The sequence below is a fragment of the Pungitius pungitius genome, chromosome 2, assembly GCF_949316345.1.
Source record: "Pungitius pungitius chromosome 2, fPunPun2.1, whole genome shotgun sequence".
In the NCBI taxonomy this organism is placed as follows: domain Eukaryota; kingdom Metazoa; phylum Chordata; class Actinopteri; order Perciformes; family Gasterosteidae; genus Pungitius; species Pungitius pungitius.
Genome location: NC_084901.1, coordinates 22,287,837 through 22,310,731, shown reverse-complemented (window position 1 = coordinate 22,310,731; position 22,895 = coordinate 22,287,837). Strand labels below are relative to the sequence as shown.

General features: G+C 48.1%; 1 protein-coding gene across 2 annotated transcripts; it reads right to left on the bottom strand.

Annotated features, from left to right (window-relative positions):
- Positions 1-32: 32 nt before the first annotated feature.
- On the bottom strand, positions 33-22,067 carry slc43a1a (solute carrier family 43 member 1a). Of its 2 annotated transcripts, none has more exons than XM_037460622.2 (15): positions 21,749-22,067; positions 17,633-17,797; positions 16,983-17,172; positions 16,302-16,357; positions 15,642-15,718; positions 9,962-10,054; positions 9,702-9,835; positions 9,481-9,608; positions 9,227-9,373; positions 9,102-9,137; positions 8,875-9,010; positions 8,654-8,783; positions 8,485-8,558; positions 2,332-2,455; positions 33-2,203 (listed from the first exon to the last, which is right to left on the bottom strand). In XM_037460622.2, exons 2-15 carry the CDS (start codon positions 17,784-17,786, stop codon positions 1,994-1,996), a joined length of 1,689 nt encoding a protein of 562 aa, XP_037316519.2. In that variant the 5' UTR covers positions 17,787-17,797; positions 21,749-22,067; the 3' UTR covers positions 33-1,993. The 2 variants fall into 2 exon arrangements, with proteins under 2 accessions (XP_037316519.2, XP_062416598.1); XM_062560614.1 differs by lacking the exon at positions 21,749-22,067 and adding an exon at positions 21,430-21,672.
- Between the last annotated feature and the right edge of the window lie 828 nt (positions 22,068-22,895).

Sequence of the window (22,895 nt, the reverse complement as noted above, 5' to 3'; positions counted from 1 at the left end):
ACAATGACCAACATGGTTGATGCTGACATGTATTGTTTATTGTGATAAAAATATTTTTGCATTGGTGGCAAAAATAGAACACAAGTAAAAAATGTCAACAGCCAGTCATTTATAAGATGCACATGCTGGATATAGTGAGCGACTCATACCAACACTTCGACCCCAAGAGTAAAGCAACACAATTAGATAAACCACTGGATTGGATGCGCTTCAGATACGGACACAGCAAAGGGTGTTTATTTTTTGTTGTATAGAATGTCGGCAGAATTGATTAAAGTTCATTATTAAACAGGCTTTGATTTCCAATATAAAAGCCAAAAGGAAACCACAGGTGTCACAACAAGGAACCTTTTGGTCAAATTGCCGAGATACAAGAGGTCACATTTTTTTTCCTGAATTGCTGTACTATACATACAAAATACTAATAGAGTAATATATTGACATATGCCGAGCAATGTCAAAAGCAATCAGACAAATGCATTTACCGTAGTTGTCCTGCAGGAAGGTGCTATAGTATCAACTAGTTTATAGCATGACTTGGATTTTCATCCATATATATATATATAATATATATATATATATATATAAAGAGAGAGCATTAACACCAAGATCGCAGCAAAGAGTTGAAACAAAACACAATCAATCACAACACAATCTCTCATTTGGGGAGAAAGCTAAGATTCTTGAAGCTGAAAACATATTTAAAGTAAAGCTAAAAAAAACTACTAAATCTATCTTCACACTGAAATAATTAGGTTTAAAAAAAATGAGATGGATTCAAATCTACAAGATACTGTTGCTGGGAGCAAATCGAACATACAGGGAGGACACATTTTGAACGGCAGCCTTCTGAAAAGCGTTAATATAACTTCAAGCATCTAAGCAGAAAACACTTAAAAACAGACTAGTTCTATTTACAAAAAAATGAAATTGGATGGAGGTGTATTTGCTCTAAAATCAAAACATGACTAGGAAAGCAAAAAGGCCAAATGCAGAATACAAAGTTAATCATCTGAGCTTCATTTCTGACGTTCACTCACAATAACGGACATTGAAACAAAAGCTTCCCTTTTTAATGCTACTGCAGAGTATAAAAATACACTTAAATACACATTTTATACACACACTAGTTCATTGATGTGCATAAAGCAGTACAAAGTGATTCACAACATTATCACACACTGTGTGTTTGTCAGTCTCATTTGTGAATTGTCCATCAAAAAATGTTTCTCCTCCATATAAAACAATCCATAAATGCTCGGGCTGATACTTCCAAAGAGCATTAATACTCAAACACATGAGCTATTTGATAATTAAAGGATTAACAGTGTAAAAAATGACTTTGATGGACCAACGTATGCTCCAGAGAGACAATACGGAAAAAGAGACAGGAGGTAGATATGGTGTCTAACCAGCCTAACTTTGTGTGAAAGAATGGACTTTGTACATACCAGAAGTCTGGTGTTCAGGTGCTATAACATTTCTGTGATTGTTCTATACTTGTTTTATACATTTTTAGCTTTGTCCAATTACAACAGAAACAGTCGCATTGGAGGTAAAAACTGTAACTTTCCTCTATTTCACCTGGTCTTTGGTCTTAGCGAAGACAGTGATGATTGTTTTAGAAATCTGTGAATACTGTCTGACAGCATTTCCAGTAGTCTGATATCCACAGTTCAACACTCAGGCGGTCTGTGCTTGTGAGTGAAATCTATGGCTTTAAATCACACTAATTCGGCTCTTTGACACTAACCAAAAATAAATAAACAAATGATGACGGAAATCACAAGGAACTTAAAAGTCCAACTCTGAGTCATAACAACACAAGGAATCCTATTTGCTGGCAAATGTGCACCAGCAATAACGGAAAAAACTGAAACCACTGCAAAAATCGCAGCAAATATTCATCTCTGGATGCGCAGTTTGCTGGTGCTCATTTTCAAGACAACTAAAAATCCTTCGATTTCCCCCCAACCGCCGACTGTGAGTCGCCTCACGCCTCCACGGGAGTGACGCCGTTGCTGTGAGGTTTGTAGCCGTTGATTGTGCCGTTGGTCGACCCGTTGTTGAGGGTCAGCATCTCCTGTTCGGCCGCCCGCTTGTCTCTGGCCTCCTTCTCCCTCAGCAGCTGCCTGCGGTGGTAGAACAGGTAACCCGGCAACAGGAAACCACCCAATGAGAAGAGGATCAGGCCCAGGTTGATCTGGAGGATGAGAGAGAACAAACGTTTTCGGTCGCGTTAACTCTTAGCGGGTTGCTGGGCTTTATTTCGTCTCTCTCTGCAAGTGTGTGGACTAGGAAAGGATGGCAAAAAGGGGTACGCGTCCTCACCCAGTAGGGGTCTCCGTTCAGCGATGAGACCATGACGACGAAGAGCGGCTGCTGCAGCAGAGCGAGCACGGCGCTGACCATGGACTGCAGGCCCGTCAGGGTGCCAAAGTGGTTTGACGGGTAACTGTGAGAGAGAGAGAGAGAGAGAGAGAGAGAGGTGGTTATTGACACAACTATACTATAACTATAACAATCACAGGCTGCTTCTGAGGTACAATCGTGTCACCATCAGATGGTGACTTTTTAGTTGATGTTTTTGATTGGAAGGTCGTTTTCATAATGATGCGGCTCATATGTATTGTAGCGACCCTGTTGGGGACTCGGTCAGGTAGCGTCACTCTCGGCGCTCCGGCCAATCAGACGGGACATGGGAGGGTCTGTCCGGGGGAGCATGACGTAGTTCCGGTTGTTGTGTTGTTGGAAGTGTTGACTGAGTGAGCTGGAGTTACTGTGTCGGACGCTGTGGTGTTTCGCTAATAAAAGGATCTCTGCCCGGCAACTATTCGTCTCAGCGTGTTAAGTATTCCACCACGCCCGGACGTTACATTGGTGTCAGAAGTGTCTTCGTACGGACGATATCGTTGAACCCGGTGGAAAGCTAGCGGTTAGCCTGCTGTGGGCATGGATCGTGTCGGCGGGACGAGCGGCTACGTTACGGTAAAGGAAGAGAGGAAAGAAGCGGAGGAGGGAGCTAGCGGGTGGTCGAAAGACATGGCCAGAAGTTTCGACGGAGCTACTAGGGGCGCGAGGGCTCGTTTGAGAGAGTCTGCAGTGAGGATGGCTAGGGACGCTGGCATCAGTCCCGCGGCGGATTTTCCCGCGGTTTCTCCGGGGAATGTAGCGTCAAACTACAATGGCGGCGCCCATCGCTCGGCAGTCCCTACGGTAAAAACACCGAAATACGACGGTAGGACGCCATGGGAGGCTTTCCTGGCTCAATTTGAATTGCTGTCGCATGCAGGGGAATGGTCCAATGAGACTAAGGCACTTCAGCTGGCGTTGTGTCTCACGGGGGATGCGCTGTCATGCCTGCTGCTGCTGAGCCCTGAAGACAGACGTCGTTACCCAGCGCTGGTAGGGTCGCTCCAGAGGCGTTTTGGACAATGTTTGCAACCCGAACTCCTGCGGAATGAACTAAACAATCGCTGCAGAAGACCGGGAGAGCCGCTGCGGGCGTTGGCAAACGATGTGGAAAGTTTGTCACGGAGGGCTTATGCCCACATGCCCCCTGAAGTGCAGAGCGAGCTGGCGCGGGACCAGTTCATCAGGGCAATTGTTCCCACAGAGCTGCGTGTCCAGGTCCAGCTGCAGCACCCACAGTCATTGCAAGCGGCTTTCGAGTTGGCTGCGGAGAGAGAGAATGTGTGGGGTGCAGCGCCTGGAGGCTACCATAGTGAGGGAGCACCTATGGCCAGGGCGGCGATGGCGGTCCCTCCAGAGGCAGAGAAACCATCGTGGGTTACGGAAGTGACTGAACTGATCAGGGCTGTGTCACTACAACAATCACACCGGCCGCGACCCAGAGTCTGCTGGGGGTGCGGGCAACCAGGGCATTTGGCCAGAGAGTGCCCCAAACCAAACAAGTACCAGGGAAACGGCCCGGGGTCCGCATAGAAGGGGATACGCGGACCCCGGCCGTAACCCCGACCACAGCGCCACGAGCCTCGGCAACAGAAGATGACAACGCCAGCATGGAGCCCGTCGTGGCGGTGGGGCGCACTGGGGAAGGTGACTCGTTCTATGTGCCGGTTACCGTGGAAGGACTGCCCTGCTTGGCACTGGTGGACACCGGTTCGACAGTAACTCTGGTAAGACCAGACATGATCACAGACTGGACTCATCTTGACCCCACCTCAGTGCGACTTCGCACTGTTACCGGAGAGCTGGCACCCATGAAGGGCAGAGGTCTGCTGTCTTTATCGGTGGGAGGGGTGACGGTGTGCCACCCGGTGTGGATAGCTGCAGTTCAGGACCCATGCATTCTGGGTTTGGACTTCTTGAGGGCCACGGGCTGCCATCTAGATCTACAGCAAGGCACAGTGAGTCTCCAGGGAGGGCCTTCCGTCACCTTGCTCTCCACCCCCAACCCGTCCCTACCCCCCGGGCCTCCAACACCAGCGGCGAGTACGGTGGTGACGGTCCCCTGCAACGCTATCCCCCCCGCCTGCCCACGCGAGTCATCTAGGGTCTTTCTCCCGGACGTCCACACCATGAGCCGTGCAGTGGAGGCGCCAGCAGCGATAAAGGAGGTGTGGAGAAAGAACTGTGTCGGCCTGCAGCCGCAGCAGCAGGAGCAGCTGTGGCACCTTCTCCTGGACTTCCAAGGCAGTTTCGCCAAGAGCGAGGATGAAGTAGGGCAAACTCACCTAGTGCAGCATGAGATTGACACAGGGGACGCGCGTCCCATCAAGTGCCGCCCCCGCCGCCTGCCGATGGCTCGTCAACAGGCTTGTGATGACGCGGTCACCAACATGCTCCAGGCAGGTGTCATCGAGCCGTCCGACAGTCCCTGGGCAGCAGCAGTGGTCATGGTCCCCAAGAAGACAAAAGGATGGCGACTCTGTGCGGACTACAGGCCAGTAAATGGGGTGACCAAGAAGGATTCTTATCCGCTGCCCCGCATTGACGAGTCCCTAGACCTGGTCTCCGGGTCGTCGTGGTTTTCGTCCTTGGACCTCCGCAGCGGATATTACCAGGTGCCACTGGCCCCGGAGGCCCGTCCCAAGACTGCTTTCTGCACTGGGCGGGGGCTGTGGCAGTTTAAGGTTCTCAGTTTTGGACTTTGTAATGCCCCTGCCACTTTTGTAAGACTGATGGACAAAGTACTGGCGGGGATCCCCCGGCAGCAGTGCCTGGTCTACCTGGATGACATTCTGGTCCATGGTAAAACATTTGAACAAGCCCTGGCGTCGCTGCGGTTGGTGCTGGAAAAAATAAGAGCGGCAGGCCTGAAACTGCATCCGGAGAAGTGCCATTTCATGCAGAGGGAGGTGTCTTTTTTGGGGCACCGTGTAGGTGGCGAAGGCATTGGCACCATGCGAGAGAAGGTGCAGGCCGTCGCAGATTGGCCCACCCCCACCAACCAGAAACAGTTGAAGAGCTTTCTTGGCCTGGCCTCATACTACAGGAGGTTTGTGCGGGGGTTTGCTGGCACTGCTGCACCCCTGTTCCATCTGCTGCAAAAGGACCAAGAGTTTTCCTGGACGGAGAAATGCCAGGCGGCATTCAACAACCTGCGGTACGCCCTAGTAGAGGCCCCGGTGCTAGCCCCAGCCGACCCCAGCTTGCCCTTCACGCTGGACACGGATGCTAGCGGATCAGGCATCGGCGGAGTACTCTCTCAACCTTTCCCCGAAGGCGAGCGAGTGGTGGCTTACTTCAGCCGGGCGTTCAACAAAGCCGAGCGAAGATACTGCGTCACCCGCAGGGAGCTCTTGGCGGTGGTGCTGTCAATCCGGCATTTCAAGTACTACCTAAGTGGCCTGAACTTTACGGTGAGGACAGACCACTCTGCCCTACAATGGCTCATGTCATTCAAGGAGCCAGAGGGGCAGGTGGCCAGGTGGTTGGAGGAGCTCCAAGCGTTTAATTTCAAGGTGGTGCACCGGGCTGGGACACGTCACACTAATGCCGATGCACTCTCACGACGGCCTTGTGCCGCAGGAGGGTGCCTCTACTGCGACCGGAGAGAGACCCGCGAGCGGGAACTGCAAGAGGAGGAGGGAGTCGGTCCGTCCGTGCGGCGGTTGGAGGAGGTTGTGATCCAGGATCGTCAGACGGTGGAACTGTCAGAATGGAGGCGACACCAGAGGCATGACGTGGACCTACAACCGGCAGTGCAGTGGGTGGAGGCACAGCGGCGCCCCCCCTGGGAGGAGGTGGCAGTGTTCTCCAGGGCAACCAAAGGGTTATGGTCACAGTTTGAGTCTCTACGCCTGAGCCAGGGCGTGCTCCAACGGGCATGGAAGGAGCCAGCAACGGGGGAGGAAAGGTGGCAGATGGTGGTTCCCAAGGTCCTGCGGGGTTCGGTGCTGGAAGCCATGCATGGAGCTGCAGGGGCGGGACATTTTGGAGTCTCAAAGACACTGCGGCGTCTTCGGCAGGGATTCTACTGGGGACAGTGCCGAAGGGACGTGGAAGACTTCTGTCGCCGCTGTGACCCCTGTACGGCACGAAAGGGGCCCTCAAGTCGCTCCCACGCCCCGCTGCAGCAGTTCCCCGTGGGGGGCCCAATGGAGAGGGTGGCTGTGGATGTGGTTGGTCCGCTGCCACGCTCAGACGGAGGAAACCGGTATGTGCTCACCGCAATAGACTATTTCACAAAGTGGCCAGAGGCGTACGCTTTACCAGACCAAGAAGCAGAGACGGTTGTTGAGGCCCTTGTGGGTGGCATGTTCAGCCGGTTTGGCGTGCCGGAGACCATACACAGCGACCAGGGAAGGAACTTCGAGTCGCGGGTGTTTGCCACCATGTGTGAACGGCTGGGCATGCACAAAACACGCACCTCCCCCCTGCGGCCACAGAGTGACGGACTTGTGGAAAGGTTCCATCGCACTATGGGCCAACAGCTAGCCATCCTCACGTCACAACACCAGCGAGACTGGGACAGGCATTTGCCACTGGTGCTCATGGCTTGTCGCTCTGCAGTCCAAGAGACCTCCTCCTGTACTCCCGCCCTGCTGATGCTGGGAAGAGAGCTCCGCACACCGGCAGAAATGGCTTTTGGGCGCCCCCCGGAATCCTCAGAGCCCCCCTCAGGCTCAGAATATGCCAGGAGGCTACAAGACCGGCTCGATTCAGCTCATGTTTTTGCCCGTAAGCAGCAGCAGAGTGCTGGCGTGAGACAGAAACGCAACTATGACATGAGAACAAGAGGAAAGCATTTTCGCGCTGGAGAGCTGGTCTGGGTCTACAACCCCCAACGAAAAAAGGGCCGGTGCCCGAAGCTGGACAGTCAATGGGCGGGGCCCTGCACAGTGTTGGAGCGGGTGGGTGAGGTTGTGTACCGGGTGCAGCTACCGCCCAAAGGCAGGAGAGTAGTGCTGCATAGGGACCGGCTCGCCCCGTACAGAGGGGTCGCCTCCCCGCTGCCAACAAGTGCCCGAGGGACGTCCTCACGGGGTGTTCCCCTGGGGCAGCCCCCGCCAGGTGCCTCGGGGACAACGGGAGAAGCTGTTGGGCCCGAGTTTCCAGCCGGCTTGGCCCTGTCGCCACCCACAGATAGACACGGACTCCTGGGGGGTGAGGTGGGGCCTGACATCGCCACGGGTTCAGGGGGCACGACCCCCCCGGCGGCGAGGCCGCAAAGACAGAGAAGGCCTCCGGTCCGGTTCGGAGACAGCGGAATTTAGGGAGGGGAAATTAGGGCTAGCATACACCTTGGGTCTTAGAGGTGGCTGTATTCTTCTGCAAAAAAAAAAAAAAAAAAAAAAAAAAAGCGGTGTTCTGTTTTGTTCTGTCCTGTGTTCGATTGTAGGTGCATGGTTCCATTTTTCAGCAGTTCCTTGGGGGCAAGGACCTTTGTAAGGGGAGGGTAATGTAGCGACCCTGTTGGGGACTCGGTCAGGTAGCGTCACTCTCGGCGCTCCGGCCAATCAGACGGGACATGGGAGGGTCTGTCCGGGGGAGCATGACGTAGTTCCGGTTGTTGTGTTGTTGGAAGTGTTGACTGAGTGAGCTGGAGTTACTGTGTCGGACGCTGTGGTGTTTCGCTAATAAAAGGATCTCTGCCCGGCAACTATTCGTCTCAGCGTGTTAAGTATTCCACCACGCCCGGACGTTACAGTATGTACATCCTTTGGCCCAAAAATAGTATATATAATACAATGTTTAATTTAATTTCAATAATTCAAAGAACTCATTAAACCAAAACGGTATCAGCGGTGTAGTCTTTAAACACACATAATACAGCATCTTCGGTTCATGTCCCCACATCCGCCCGTGAAGGGCTATTTGGTGTTTGTGCAGCGTGGGCAAAATAGTATTAATAACACTGCTATGAATATACGTTTTTACAAAGTACTTATATATATAATATATAGTATACTGACAACTACCGCCAGCGTCATTTAAGGGTAAACCTGGTGGGGTTATGTTTTCAGTGAGGTAAACGGAGCGTCTGACGGTGGCTGGCGATGAATCAGCAGCACTCACACAGCAGCGTAGAGGCCTCCGCAGCACGAGTGGATGAAGCCTCGGACCATAGTGTGGAGGATGAAGGTCAAGATCTGAGGGAGAGGAAAAGCAACGAGAGGATCTTGTTACTTCCTTTCCGGCGTGTGCTTGCACACCGTGTGCTTGTGCGTTTGTGTGCGCGCGCTACCTGTAGCGGCAGGCTGTCGATGAGGCAGCAGCATCCGAACGTGAGCAGCAGGATGTTGGTGAAAGTGAAGGCCCTCATGGCGTTGGTCACTTTCTGGATCTTACGGTCTCTTTTGGGTACAACGGTTTGCCTGCAGGGACACAGACACAGACCCCCATTACAACACCACCATCCAACATTCACGTTTAATGCTTTACTTGGCCATGGCGCGCTGTGTGTACCTCTGCTCTGTGCCTGTGTGGGAGGGCTTCTCCTCCTCGCAATCCTTCATCCTCCAGTCCATGATGTATCCAATCAGAGGACACGTGGCCAGGCACAGCAGCTGCAGCGTGCCAAATATGGACGAGTAGAAACTCACTGGAGGAGAACACATCGAATAAAAAAAAAGGTATAATGGAAGTTGGCTAAAAAAGAGAAAAGTTACTTATTAAGTATTTTCGCTACTCACCTTTCTCTTCTGCTTCAATCACCATCTGCTCGGATGCTGAAATATAAAAATCAAAGACCCAACCTGTCAGCAGCGTTTCGATGTTCTTGACCACGAGAGAAATGACACTACGCTTTGACACTCACGATGCTCTTCCCCGTGGGTGACCAAAAACTCCAGCATCTTGTTCATCGCCCCCATGTAGAAGATGATCCTCAACTGGGTCATCCCCATTGTGATCAGGCTCCACAGGAAGATGGGAGAGAACACAGACCGCCGGAAGGGAGTGGCGTCTGAGGGAAGAGGGGACGGTTGGTTTTGTTCAGCGTCAGTGCGTTTTGCTTACTGTGACATGCATACGAGAGGAGCTCAAACAAAATGATTCTATCAAAAGCCTTACTGGGCACGGCGTCGGATCCATTAGGAAGTTTCTCCGTCGAGTGTCGGACGTCTCCATTTTTCGGGCTCAGCTGCTCCCCGGCAGCCTTCGTGTCAGATGAAGGTGGCTCTTGCAGTGTCTCGATTTTACTGTAGTGAATAAACGCACGCGGCGATGGTTGGCGTGAAGGAACCCCGTTATGAGTTGTAGTCTACAGGCAACAGGCCGGCGGGCGCACTGACCTGTAGTCCACCTCGTCCGGCGTGGGGAAGCCTGCCGTGGGCCAGTTGATGAAGCAGTTGAGAAAGACGAGCCCGGCCAGACCCGCCCACATCCACATGATCACCCGGAAGGACACGCCCGCTTCGTAGATCAGCTGAGGAGCATCCGGGGGAGCAGAAGGGGTGATATACTTTTTAACCGACTTGTGTTTGTACTGTACAGTCACTTTCTTTGAGGGAAACCACGTTCCATTTGCTTCCACTTAGCCTTTCTAATTCACCTTGACTCCAGGGAAGGTGACAGCAGAGGAGGCGTAGGAGCCAATCATCAGAGACATGATGGTGGAGCTCCGAGCACCAAACATGTTGGGGAGCTGCAGGGACGGAGCAGAAGATACAAAATATCAGTCAGTCCTTCCAGACGTGGTGTCTGCCATCTAGGGGCACGCGGTCATTTTGACCAGCAGATGGCGGACAGCTGCTTTGTGTGAACCAAAACTCTTGAGTTCCCCTGCAATGACACTGAGAACCTTTTCTTTAATCTGTAGTTTGCACCCAGTCACACTGCTTTATCCCCACAGAGCAGACTCATTAAAAAGTTGTTAGTCGCCATGTCATGAGGAAACAAGAAACCAAGTCACGACCCATTTTGCGTCCAGACACCATCATTCAAACGCGGACTAAGCTGCACTTTGACCCATGTCCACCTCCTTTATTCTGGCCTTTTACACACATTCCTTTAAGCCAGGATTAAATATGTGGAAGCCAATCTATAGCCGGCTCTCGGTAGACTTCAGAGGGTTCAATAGACGTCGCGTTGGGGCACCCACGACTCACCGCGAAGGGAACAAGGTGGGGGGCACCAGGCACATACACATCATATATTAGGTTGACCTATTTACAGTAGTAAGAAGCTTAGCCAACATAACAATGACCTACTGTGCGGCCAGCACACGCAGTGTCCTTTGATTCAAGTTTTAAATGGGTCAATCACGATTATAGCCTCACATGGGTGGGATTTTAGGTGTACCGCCTGGCAAGCTCAGGATTCACCCTCAACCCTGACCATGGTTTTCCAAACTTTTGCGGACACCAACTAATCTCCCTGCTGGGTCAGAGTTCACCGCGAGGGGTCAAAGTCCCCGTTTCCCCCATAACGTCATCTAAAGGTGACAATGAAGGGGTTTAAGAAACTATTGAAAACAATGAAACCCACAAATTCAGACAGTTATTTGTTCTTGAAATTATGTTTGACTTTCATGGAGAGGCTGAAGATTCAAACAAAAACTCCCATGGACAAAGGTGTGTAGCACGTGGGCTTTCAATTTATGGTCCCTCAACCTGCGTTAAGTGATTTTTAGATGGCCTGAATTTACAAATGCAGCAGATATGGACGTCAGCATTTGATTAGTTGTGTTCGGGGCGGCCTGATTAACATAAGCACATAGCGTAATCTCCCTTTGGTCCTAACTACTATTGGGGGTAATATTTTACTCTTTAGCTGCTAAATGCTCTACTCTGATTAGCAGTGAGCCGCTAACCTTGTTGTTTGATGCTGAATAGGTATCACAGTCTGAGAGTGCCATAACAATGAGGTGAAAGACTTTACAGATCTTTTAAATATTTAAAATTGGGGTTCAAAACAAAGCAGATGTGTGTCATTTGCCGAGGATTCCTTGGTGGAAAACTATGATATAACTTCCACGAAAGGCCTTCTAGGAAAGTCATCACCCTGTATGGACATTCCTAGTCATGAGGTCAGCAAACACGTAGGTGAGAATTACTGAGGGCCTTGCTGTGAACACAGATATTTCTCTCTCTCTGAGGGGTTGGCTGCTGTCTGGACTCAGCCCATGGTGACAGTTTGTTGTTGGCAGACCAATGCGAACGTGTGTGTGTGTGTGTGTGTGGCAAGGGGGATCGGGAGGTCGCTCAGGGCTCACAAAACAAGGTGAGAAGGTAAACAGAGTCAGTCAGAGCGAGATGAGAAAAAAACACCCAAGAGAACACTTGTACTCATTCAGCGATTCTCGGAATCGAAACATTTCACGGCCAAACTGTGAGGTTATTTGAAGGCAGGAGAGAGCGGGCCGCTGAGCACGCATCTCCAAGTAATAGCAAAGATATGCCGGCCATGTGAGAAGTTAGCTAGCTGATTGCTTCCACGAGTGCAGGAGTGCGTCGGAAAGCAAGAAGAAACGAGGCGTGGAATAGGTCCCTGCCTGCGTGTGTGCCAGCAGCCGGCATGATTCCCATCACTTGTGCTCTGGCAGGTCTCACGGAAAGCCCGTTTGAAACGGGGGGGGGGCCTTGGAGCACCGCTCCTGCTAATGAGGGAACGCGTGACATTGTGGAGGCGACGAGAGGGCCGACTTGTGTCAGAAAGTCAAAAAATGAAAAGGAGCTCTTGCTGTTAGCTTGTCGCGACTAATCAGCTCACGCTCTACTTGTACTGTGCTCCCTCACTTGAGAGTTTAATTAAAAGCTTAATCACTATGAGAACAGGCCCGATATATGTGGGAAGATAAGAGGGATAAAGAAGGATGACGGTGAATGCAAATAAGCAAGACTAGAAATCAGGATGAGGGGAGATGGGGAGAAACAATATTTAGAGTTTGACTGATCTCTCTCTGAGCCACAGCTGCAGCCCGTCTCTCTGCGGAGATCCCAGCAGGAAACACTAAACCACAGCTGATCAGCACCGGCTCCTTCTCTGCACCTCCGTTCTCAGCAGCCCGTTCTCGCTCCTCGTGGATTGGTCGAACCTGTGACCCTCACAGCGTGGGCACCGGGCTCACGTCCAGCTGCTCCACACTTACATGACACGGATAGGATCGTCACAAATTAAACGTTCATGCGTTTACGGAAGAGACAATAACCTGGCTTAAAAATATTATTTTGTCCACAAACTAAAGTTTGACTGAACTGCTGCTGAAGGACTCATTCATTAAAATGCCCTTCACTGCTCTTGAATGATAATGCATAATCCATTATTATTATTATACACATATTTGATGTGCACACAGTCTGCAGAGAAAGGAGGAGTCGACTACTTTGGTAAAACAGGTAGACATCTTCATGAGCGATGTTCAAAACTATCTTTTTGCGTCAATGTTTTATCTTGGAATTTTCACCCCACCACGCAGTGCAAACTTATAATTTGTAGCTTTATATCATTAATCTCATAGAATAAAACCATGTGACCGCTCTCAGGAGATATCAGACGGGTCATGTCTTCAGCATGTGAAAGTAAACACAGAAGGACAAGAGTTCTTTCCTTTTGTCACGGTTTGGGTCTTCTTCCGGTTTTATTTTTATCTTTATCTTTACTCTCTGGTCTCTGGGTGAGCTTCACTTCCTGTCCTGTCCTGTTAGCGGCCTGAGTGTTCCCACCTGTATCCAATCACCTGCACCTCCCTTGTGTATTTAAGCCCCGTGAGCCTGTTGCCCCTTGCCTACTTCCTGTTCCGCCTGCACCAGCGAACCCATCTGACAGAATGACGCGACCTCGAAAGGACTCAGCAGGGTTCGATTTTGAAAACCCGTTTTTGGGAACCCGTCTGGCCTTTGGTGGGCCACGCAGCGTGCAGCAGGCTGCCAGGCGTAACGCCAACCCCGGCTCGCCAGCAGGCTCCGGGCGGCATTCCGGTCACCGCCCTCGCCACTCTCCAGACCCCGCTTGGGACTCGCAGTGGGAGGCCAGCGTCCAGCCTCCAGTCCTCAGCGCTCGCGGTGAGCTGGCCGCCCTCCTCCTCGCCACCTACGACCCCCCGTCCTGGACCTCCGCGCTGGGAGCAACGGCGCCCAAGACGCCCGTCCCCGCCCCCAGACGCCAGTCTCCGCCCGACCCGGCCCCCCAGACAGGTGGTATGAGTATCACCCTAACCCTAACCCTAACAACAATATGTGAAGGTCAGTCAATGTTGGATATAATCAGAGACACACAGTGGTCAGACAGGGATGTGTGTGTGTGGGGGGGGGGGGGGGGGGGGAGCGCTGATTAATATTAGTAATAATCATTATGATTAATGGCAAAATAATAGATGTGTCTTTAAATGAACAGGATTTCTAACTCAGTGTGCGTGTCCTTCGGTCCTTGCTTCAGATGTATACTGGTATCAATCAAACGTTCTTATTTTTCCATCTATAGTGTCTTATAAATGTTTTCGCCAAAATGGACATGGTGAATGGACATGGATGGAAAGGGGGGATTTTTTGTTCTAAACTGTCACGTCAGCTCTTAGTACGAATTGTCAGCAATTTTTCAGTGAGATATAAACGGGCACAGTTGGATTTTAAAAGTGCAGAATATCTTTATAATTTGAAACAGCTGTCTCAGCTTTTCTTTCCCTCGGAGCAGGGCCCGCTGTCACCATACAGAGCTAAGTTCATAGGAGAGGGTCATCCGTCCACTCATTATCCAAACATTTGTTTCATGTACGTCTCCCTGTGTGTACATAACCAGGCACACTTATGCGTATATCCACATGTGTGCACAGTCATGCAGAGTTGAAAAGGTTCTGCATTGACTTTCTGCTGACCGCTGGGCAGAACAGAGAAACAGGAGAAGAAAAAAGGGGAAAAAAAGAAGGAAGCGATAGGGAACCGCGTTAGACGGCCTTGAGTGTTTTGATTAGGGGTGAGAGGGCCGGGCCTCGGGGAGAGGGTGTGTGCTGAACCGCTCTCCCTTATTGGTGGTAACAGATTTTCCATCTGGGAGAAACCACGTGCTGCTCTGACAGGAAACACCGCCAACACACACGGACCCTAACCTTAAATACTTGCAATGACACAGGAGGTAGCCGCGACAATAAAACAAGCTAGATAACGTTGGCACCAGCTGACACATCACAAGCAGACAAGCATGCCTGACGTGCGTGTAAACAAGTCACGGCACACACTGTTTCCTCAGCTGACACAAATAGAGGCCCGACTCTCAGATACCAAAACGGGTCTGCTCGTTGGTTCTAGTAACACAAACCCTACATATGCACTTTCTCAGAGTAGGAGTAATGTGAGCGCAGTTGAGACATTTTGGAGCTGGAAGAAAGAAGGTTATTTTTGGTATCAATTTGTAGCTAAAGACGCTATTCGTCGTCCTAACCCTAACCTTAACCCTCTTGCTGGAGAAGCGGCACCTTAAGGCTCGACTGAAGTCTGTTGCTGATTCCTTGGAAAAAGAAATGGCTTTCTGGAGGAGAGTTCTGAGGTCAGATGAAACAGATATTGAGCTATTTGGCCACAATGACAGGAGATACGTTTGGAGGAGACAAATTGAAGCCGTTAACCCCAAGAACACCAACCCTACCGTCAAGTATTGTGGTGGTAGTAAATGGAATAATGAAAAAGGAAAATTACCTCCAAATTCTTCAGGAAAACCTAAAGTCATCAGCCAGAAGGTTGGGTCTTGGATGCAGTTGGGTGTTCACACAAGACAATGACCCCAAACATGCATCAAACGTGGTAAATCAATGGTTAAATAAAAGTCTTAGAATGGCCTCACCAAAGTCCTGACTTAAACCTCATCGAGAACATGTGCACCGTGCTGAAGAAACACGTCTGTGTCAGAAAGCCAATAAACTTAGTCACACTGCATCAATTCTGTCAAGAGGATTGGTCACAGATTCAACCAGCAGCTTGTGGATGGCTACCAAAAGGGACATGTAACCAATTGTTAGCATTGTTGTGTGTATATCTTTGACCCAGCAGATACATTTTCAGAAGGCCCATAATTAATTCATCAAAAAAACAAAAAACGCAATCAATCAATTTTGTTTTCCTGATTTTGTGAAAAAAGAAGTAAGTGCTCCAAACATTCCATCACATAAAAATAAGTGTACCAATTCAAGACAAACATTACATACATGTTCGTTGCGTGTGTATGTAAACCTTTGACTACAACTGTATGTTCTTCACTTATGGTAAGTGATAATCTGTATTTGTCTGCTTCCTGTGTCTCACCGTGAGGGAGGTGAAGGTCAGGCAGATGCCTCCAAAGCCATTCAGGGAGACAGCCAAAAAAATAAGTTCCGACAGAGCTGCAAAGAAAAAAAAAAAAAACAAGAGTTAGAGCCCAAATCAAGTGGAGGACACGCCTCCCACACAGTCCACCAGAAGGTTACTTCATGTAGCGATTTCACTAGAAGGTGAAAAGCTGATTCCCCAAAACAGGGTGAAAAACAAATATTTTGGCTCAGTCATTCCACTGCTGCATCTGCCAGTCGTAATTGTGTAGCTTTGAAATTGTCTCTCCTTTTTAGTTTTTACTTGTTTCTGAGATGTTTCTGAGAGGACGCCTGCATTTGTGCGTATTATAGTGAGCAATTACAACTAGAGTAATGAGTTTATAACAGGTGAGGGGATGGGAGATGTCCAGTGCTTTTAGATGATCTAACAATGATCTTGTTTGAAGGGGAGTATTTTTTTACTTATTTAATATGCGTTTTATTTAATTAAAATATACTAATAAAGCACACAAACATTTACAGGAGTATGTTTAATACCAGCTGAGCCCCCGTGAAACTCTGTGAACATGGGTTTGCCTCAAGGTACAGATTTCTCATGTCAAAATTGTACTCATTGATGTACAGCTCATGTTTAGTGACAAGAGTTTGTACTCACCACGAGGGTTGAAGGCAGATAAGGCCATGACAACACAGGACAGACTGAAACACAGACTGTGAACAAAGAAAGAGAGCGTTTTAATACATGCATTCTGTATAATATCATGCATTCACATTATATGAACATAAATACAATTAACTAGTACTGTGTTTCAACACTGAAAAAGCAGTTGAGCTTTTGTTTATCTACCATAAACTATCTGTGGTTTAACAGCTTCCAGCTACAGATAAACTTCTCCTTCCATTCATCAACTGCTATATTATTATCGAACTGAGTTACTGAATGTCAGAGCTGTTGAAACTATGAATGCAAAGTAAAAAACCTGTGTGTGTTTTGCATATTTCTTTACATTTTGTTGGGTGTGTATGTGTGTGTAGATACTAAAGGCTGTCGCGCCCCATTCTGGATTGTGTCCACACCCACTCCAAAAAAACATATCACTACGGCATGTACTAAACACACGCTCCACTTCCACCGACTCACCCACTGAGAAAAGAATGACGCAATGTGATCAGTCTGCTTTTTTTTATATTACTAAACCAGGAATTTCTTTTCTCTAGGATTTAAACCTCCTAAGGACAAAGTCAACAAGCAAAGCTGAATCTTATAAAAGAGACGTAGGTTTTTGTGTGTTATACTGAACATAAAAAGTCACTAAAACACATGTGAAACCGTTACCTGCCCACCAGGCGGATTGGGCGCGGCCCAAACCTGTCCATCAGGATGCCGAGTGGCAGGGTGGTGGCGCTCAGCAAGAAAGACCCAATGGTGAAGCCCAGATTCAGCATTTCCTCCTGATCCACGCAGCTGAGCCACTCCTCCACCTCCCCGCTAGAGGAGTTCAAAGACACGACCACGGACTCATTCTCTGTGTGGGGAGAGAGGCGTTTGAGTCTCGGGTCAAGAGATGCTTATGAGCCAATTGGGGATAAGAAAAAGAAAATGTAAAAAGTATAGATTAAAAAAATAACTTTTCCAACAATTCAAGATTATTTGGCTAATTACAGACAATCACATTAAAATGTACACTAAATATGTCATATCTCATGTAAAAGTTTAATGGATTAATAGACTATCATTATTTGTTTCCTCTGGCGCACCCACTTTGGGAATCCCTGCTGTACCGAAAACAGCTAACATCTATAATGTTTTTCTATATAGAAGAAATGCATTTTGTTCTGTCTCAAACGTAGGATATATGTCATCACTTTAAATCATCTTTGAAGACAATTCTCCCAGAGAAGTAATGAGGTACCAGGGCGTTACGTTTGGAGCCGTAACGGTGGAAACAAGCAAATAGTCAAGTAATGGAGCGCTGCGGATCTAACCTGAGCACAGGTGGGAGTAGAAGCCTTCCCTTTTCAGCATGATGAGCAGGGACCCCCATCCCAGCAGCACAGCCGAACACAGCAGGTTTTCAAACACCGCCGTCACCGCCATCCACCAGCGCCTCCTGTAGGCCTGGAGGAGAGAGGCCGCCATCGCTGCCGCTCCTGGGTGGATGAGAGGCGAGGAGGGGAAATATAAGGATTTTTTTCTAACATTCAAGGTTTATTTTGAGACGTAATGTCTAATGACCCAATCATCAATCAATACGATGCCTTTCTTAAGATCAGCATGTATTCAAACGGACAAAACACAAGAAGAAAACGCTTAAACCAGCGCACCACAAAGAAGCTACGCGTTGCTCTCATTATTGGTCAATCTTCCACTCATCTTAATGATTCATCAATTATTGTTTTTTAGTTGCTCCAACTTTCCTTAAATTAGCTTGAACTATTATTTAATTAAAATGAATTGCTTTTATTTTTTTGTTGAGCAAATAAAATAAGCTTCAGATCATTCTTGACTACTTTTTTAAAGTTAAAGGGAGTTGTGTGGGCAAAATATTTGACAAATTAACCACCAGAATACAGAAAAGTTTTAGCATTTTTTTCCCGTCTTTATTGACTTCACCAAGATAGAAAATCTTCACTATTGCCTTATTTCCACTTCCCCGGACGTGGCCCCCTGCGGCGGGACATTTTTCCCTAATGAACCCTTGTGACCGGTCGCTTTGTGGATCCCAGTTGGGTACCTGACACCTTCCACTGCATTGTCCTCACATGTCCTCCCCCTATGCAGTCAACAGAGCAGCCATTAACCCTTGATTTGGGCTGCAGGAAACAATGCCGTGCGCTGCATGTGATTGCTTTTGTTCTGTAAAGAGGGACGGCTTCATAAAGGGGCGACATTTCCATCTGAAAGTCGCTAGTCGGGCAGTCTTCACACAGCAAGCCACCGCAGTTTATTTCGGGGGTTTATCCAACTGGAATTAACGTTTTAAAGGTGAGGGGTGAAGCAGCTTGCATGTAAACAAACCAGCGCTAATAGAATATCCAAACCCATGACGCGACAGATAAAAGTCTGGTTAGTCATGACCACCTGGAAAGTACACGTATATACACACACGCACACAGGACAGGTCATCGGTCAGTGTAACCTGGGACATTAGTGGCCCTCAGAATCAGTCATGACCGCCCTTGACTGGATCACACACGCTTTTTTGGAAACATCTAATCGAGTGAAAAGTGCCAGCTATTTAAATTGGCGGAAAACCAGAGAAGAAATGGAAAAAAACAGAGAGGAAAGTTCTCACCCTCCTAATTTGAAGAGACGCATGCAGGTGTTAACAGGGAGGGAGGAGGAGGGGGGGGAGGGGGTCTGCAAGTCACGGCCTCACGCAGGAAGCCCTTTCAGTGGCCCTTAATGAGGACATCCTCTTGTGTCTGGGCCTTGGAGACGACTAGAAGACCTAATGGGACAGATTTGTCTCAGCGTGTGTGTCCGAGTGTGTGCGTATGGGCTGGTGAGGCGTCGTAGTAATGCGATTACCCAGAGTCCACTGAACCGCCTTTGTGCTGCAAGGAGTGTTTGAAAAGGGGGATTTCTGTGTAACTGACACCCGGAGCTGAAAGCCCCTTCTGCACACACACAGACACACACTTAACTCCCGACAATGAGGTGACCGGGGGACACGGCGGTCAGTCACTCAGTCATGAAAACGAATAAGCCCCAAATTAACCTGCTAATTGAACCACCTACTTCGTCTTAACCCCTGGAGGACACTTACAGACAGGACAACCCGTGATTGTTTCCGTGGTTGTTTAATCTTCTCCTTAAATAACCACGTTCCCTACCATCATTAGCCCTCTCATAGCTATGAACATTTATGGACATACTGATAATGGGTCAAACATTTGTATGTACATATAAACAGACATTTTAAGAATTGTTGATGTTAAAACATGACCTTTACTTGGGAACTTCCAGTTTGGAGAGGGTGTACTAGTCATATTTCCCACGAGCCAAGCCAATAATACAAAATATTCAACCTTTTTTTCTATTTTGGTCTGTAAAAAGGGAATTTGTCTGTTAAGTGTTTATTACTCAGCGAGAAACTGCTGCTAATGATAGCATCAACATGTCCAAGCTAGCGTTCCAAAATAGCAAAGATTAAAAAAATTAAAAAAGTGCATTAAACTGATCCTGCCACTCTGATTTAATATCTCTAATCTTAACCGTGCAGCCCTGTCAGCAACACACTGCTAACTTATTTCAGACATGAACAGACACACTCTATTAAAGGTTTATGTACAGAGGCGTCTGTCACATGGATAGGATTTACTGTGACTGAAACACACGAAGAAATACACATCCACATGCACACTCACTGCACAGGACACAATGTCACGAACGCAACATGGAGTGAAGTGGTCTCCTGAACAAAGGTCTGTGGGGAAAAAAGGAGTCAGTTGCTCCTCTGTGTGTATTTGGTATCAGGCTGTACGACCACGTGGAGCGAAGCACAAATCGAACCATGAGCCATGCAGCCTCCACTTCTGGGTTTCCGCACACATTCTCTCTCTGTTTCCCGCCTGTTTTGAGCTGCAGCAGCAGTTGTTGAGTAGCTGCTGTCTACGCGGGTTACAGGAGTGGTGTTGGTGAGGCGGAATGTTGACACACAACAAAGGTGGGCAGACAAGCCGAAACGCAAAAAGGCAAACACCTAATTTGGCTTGTCAGGTAGTTGTGAACACTCCTCGGCACTGTGAAGTGTGTGTGTGTGTGTGTGTTGGAGGCCATATAAGGGGGGGTATTTATAGGCTTTGGTTTTTTTGTGATACAGAGGGGGAAAAAAGATGTGGAAGCTTTCTGAATTATGTGAGTTGTCCATGACATTCTTCAATCATCACATGTCCTGCTTGAAGTATTTCTATTTATGCTTCCATCCAGCCCTGCTCTTTTTTTTTATTACCCCGTGGGGATGTTTCTGACCTTCACCAGCCGTGTTTATCAACCTCTGCCGGACACAAAGGACCGCAGGGACAACTCTTTATCCTCACAAGTTACCAAGAAAATAAACTGCGCGCTCCAGGGCCCTCCCCTGCCCTCCCCCCTCCGAGAATGCCCAGCCGGGGAGCAGCTGCCTCTCCGCGGGCATGGCCTCAGCAGGGGTCCGGTTACCGGGACCGCCCGTCCCGGAGCACTCTGCTGGTGCGTTCACGTGCTGTTCCAAACGTCGGTATTGTAAGCTCAACACACATGAACGAATTAAAAAAGGTTCGTGGTCAGCCTATCCACACCTGCATTCAGGTAACAGCGAAGGAAGCAGAGCCAGGCGGGAAAATAAGCTGTAATAATAATAATAATAATCTTTAGTGCGCGAATCATTCGCTGATCAGCTGCCAAAGATTCCACTAATTGATTGATGAAGTCATATGAGACGTAACAAAGGAAAAGGACACCAAACGTGTGCCAGTTCAAACTTAGGAACTACTCGCGGTGTGAGGTGCACTTCCTCCCTCTGTGTGTGTGAAACGTGTTTCGTTGTTTATCTCTGTTTATAGAACACATTTGGGTCAAATAAGACACCCTTTGGGCAAATCTGACGGACTTTCCCCCTCTATATTCTTAAAACTGTTATACTACTATAACAAAAACGGAATTTGCAGTTTGCATGTATAAGAACATCTGGTCACTGAACCCTTCTAAAAACAGTTTTTATTCATATGTCAATAACGTTTGCTTAAGGGCGTAATACGACACGTGCTTGGCCGTAGCTATGTAATAATTGTATACTTACAAACGAGCCCGGTGACAGAATTGGGGAGTTCTCCACTCAAAAGAAGAGGTTAACACTTAAACTCCCGAAACCGCTTCAGCAGTCACTTGAACGGTCGATTCGGACACAGACGTCCAGGGAACTGCTCTCAGAGTGAGGTGTACTTCCTCCCTCTCCGCGTGTGAAACGTGTCCACATTGCACTTAATGGGAGGTTTAAAGCAGGCGGCGTGCTGTACCGTCGTGTAAGTGTAACTTTAAAGCTTCCGTTTGGTGCCACGTGTATCTCGTCCATGCCGCCTGTGTACACACGTATGATACCGAACCTCTCATTCACTTACTTCTGTTCTGCGTCTTTTCCAGAGAGGAACAAAAAAACGGCTTGAGATGCTTTTGTTGTTCACTAAAAGGGGGAAATAAGTGAAGGATGAAAAAAATGGATTTTCTGGTCGACTGTTAGAAAAAAAAGCCTGAATGGAACCGTCGGCTTCCTTTCTGTCTCGTGTTGGTTTCCTGCTAATCTCTGTGAGTGTCCACACTTGTATCCTTTCTCTGGTTTCATTATAGACTCCCCCTCTTTTTCCCCAATTTGACCTCTAATTCCCTCCCTCTTGCGATGGGTGGAGAGAGGAAAACACGACTAACGCCTTCACCCCTCTCTACTCTATGAAAGTATTCTTCTTGGAGCCGGAAGTTGACGCATGGTGATGATTTCAAATTGCTTATGTAATCATTATTATTTTTTAAATAGGCAGTGGTGGAAAAAACTCTATCCAACTCTAACTCTATCTATTTAATCTATCATTAGAGTGGAAGTATCAGGCGTAGCAATAGTTACAACTAAGTTGTGTACCAGATAAAAGGTAAAATAACCTGTCATGCACAATATTCTGCAATGTTCCCATTTGTTATGTTGTTGCTTCATCATTTAAAGTTAAAAATGCTTTAAAGTTGCATTTTAATTACTCAATACATCTGCTGGTGTGAATTGACCCAACAAATCAATAAATACTAAATCAGAGTGTAGTTATACATTACATACATTTTACATTTTCTACAGATTACACAATAAAAGGCGGCATTCTACAACAACGGCGAGACGTCTACATACACAATAAAGCTTTGTCACATGGCAGAAGCCCTCAGTTTAAATGAGGAAGCTGACGTTGAAGTCTTGTGACTTTGCATCGTATGTTGACCCTCAGATTCATGAGGGCATTACTGGCTCTCTGGTATCCACAAAATACCAGAAAGGGGAAGCGACACACAGAGAAAAGAAGGGCTTCAGGTTAACTTTTTAAAAACTTTCACCTTCGATCTTTAATTCCTTGAACTAGCAGCTGAGCTCTAATAATTCTGTAGTACTTCTGCTGTCCATAGTCACAAAGGATCAAATCTGCACCCTGCTGGGCTCCACGTGGAAGTGTTCCACGTTCCCTTTCAAACACACACAGTGGTGGAAAAGTCGGTTCAGTCACGGCTCTACAG

Bases quoted from the DNA above. Each gene is read 5' to 3' on its own strand.
- slc43a1a (XM_037460622.2), bottom strand. From the start codon at position 17,786: ATGGCGGCCTCTCTCCTCCAGGCCTACAGGAGGCGCTGGTGGATGGCG. The intron at 9,374-9,480 runs GTAAGGCTTTTG...CTCTTCCCTCAG, and splicing joins TGGATCCGACGCCGTGCCCA to ACGCCACTCCCTTCCGGCGG. The intron at 9,138-9,226 runs GTGAGTGTCAAA...TTTATATTTCAG, and splicing joins CACCCACGGGGAAGAGCATC to CATCCGAGCAGATGGTGATT.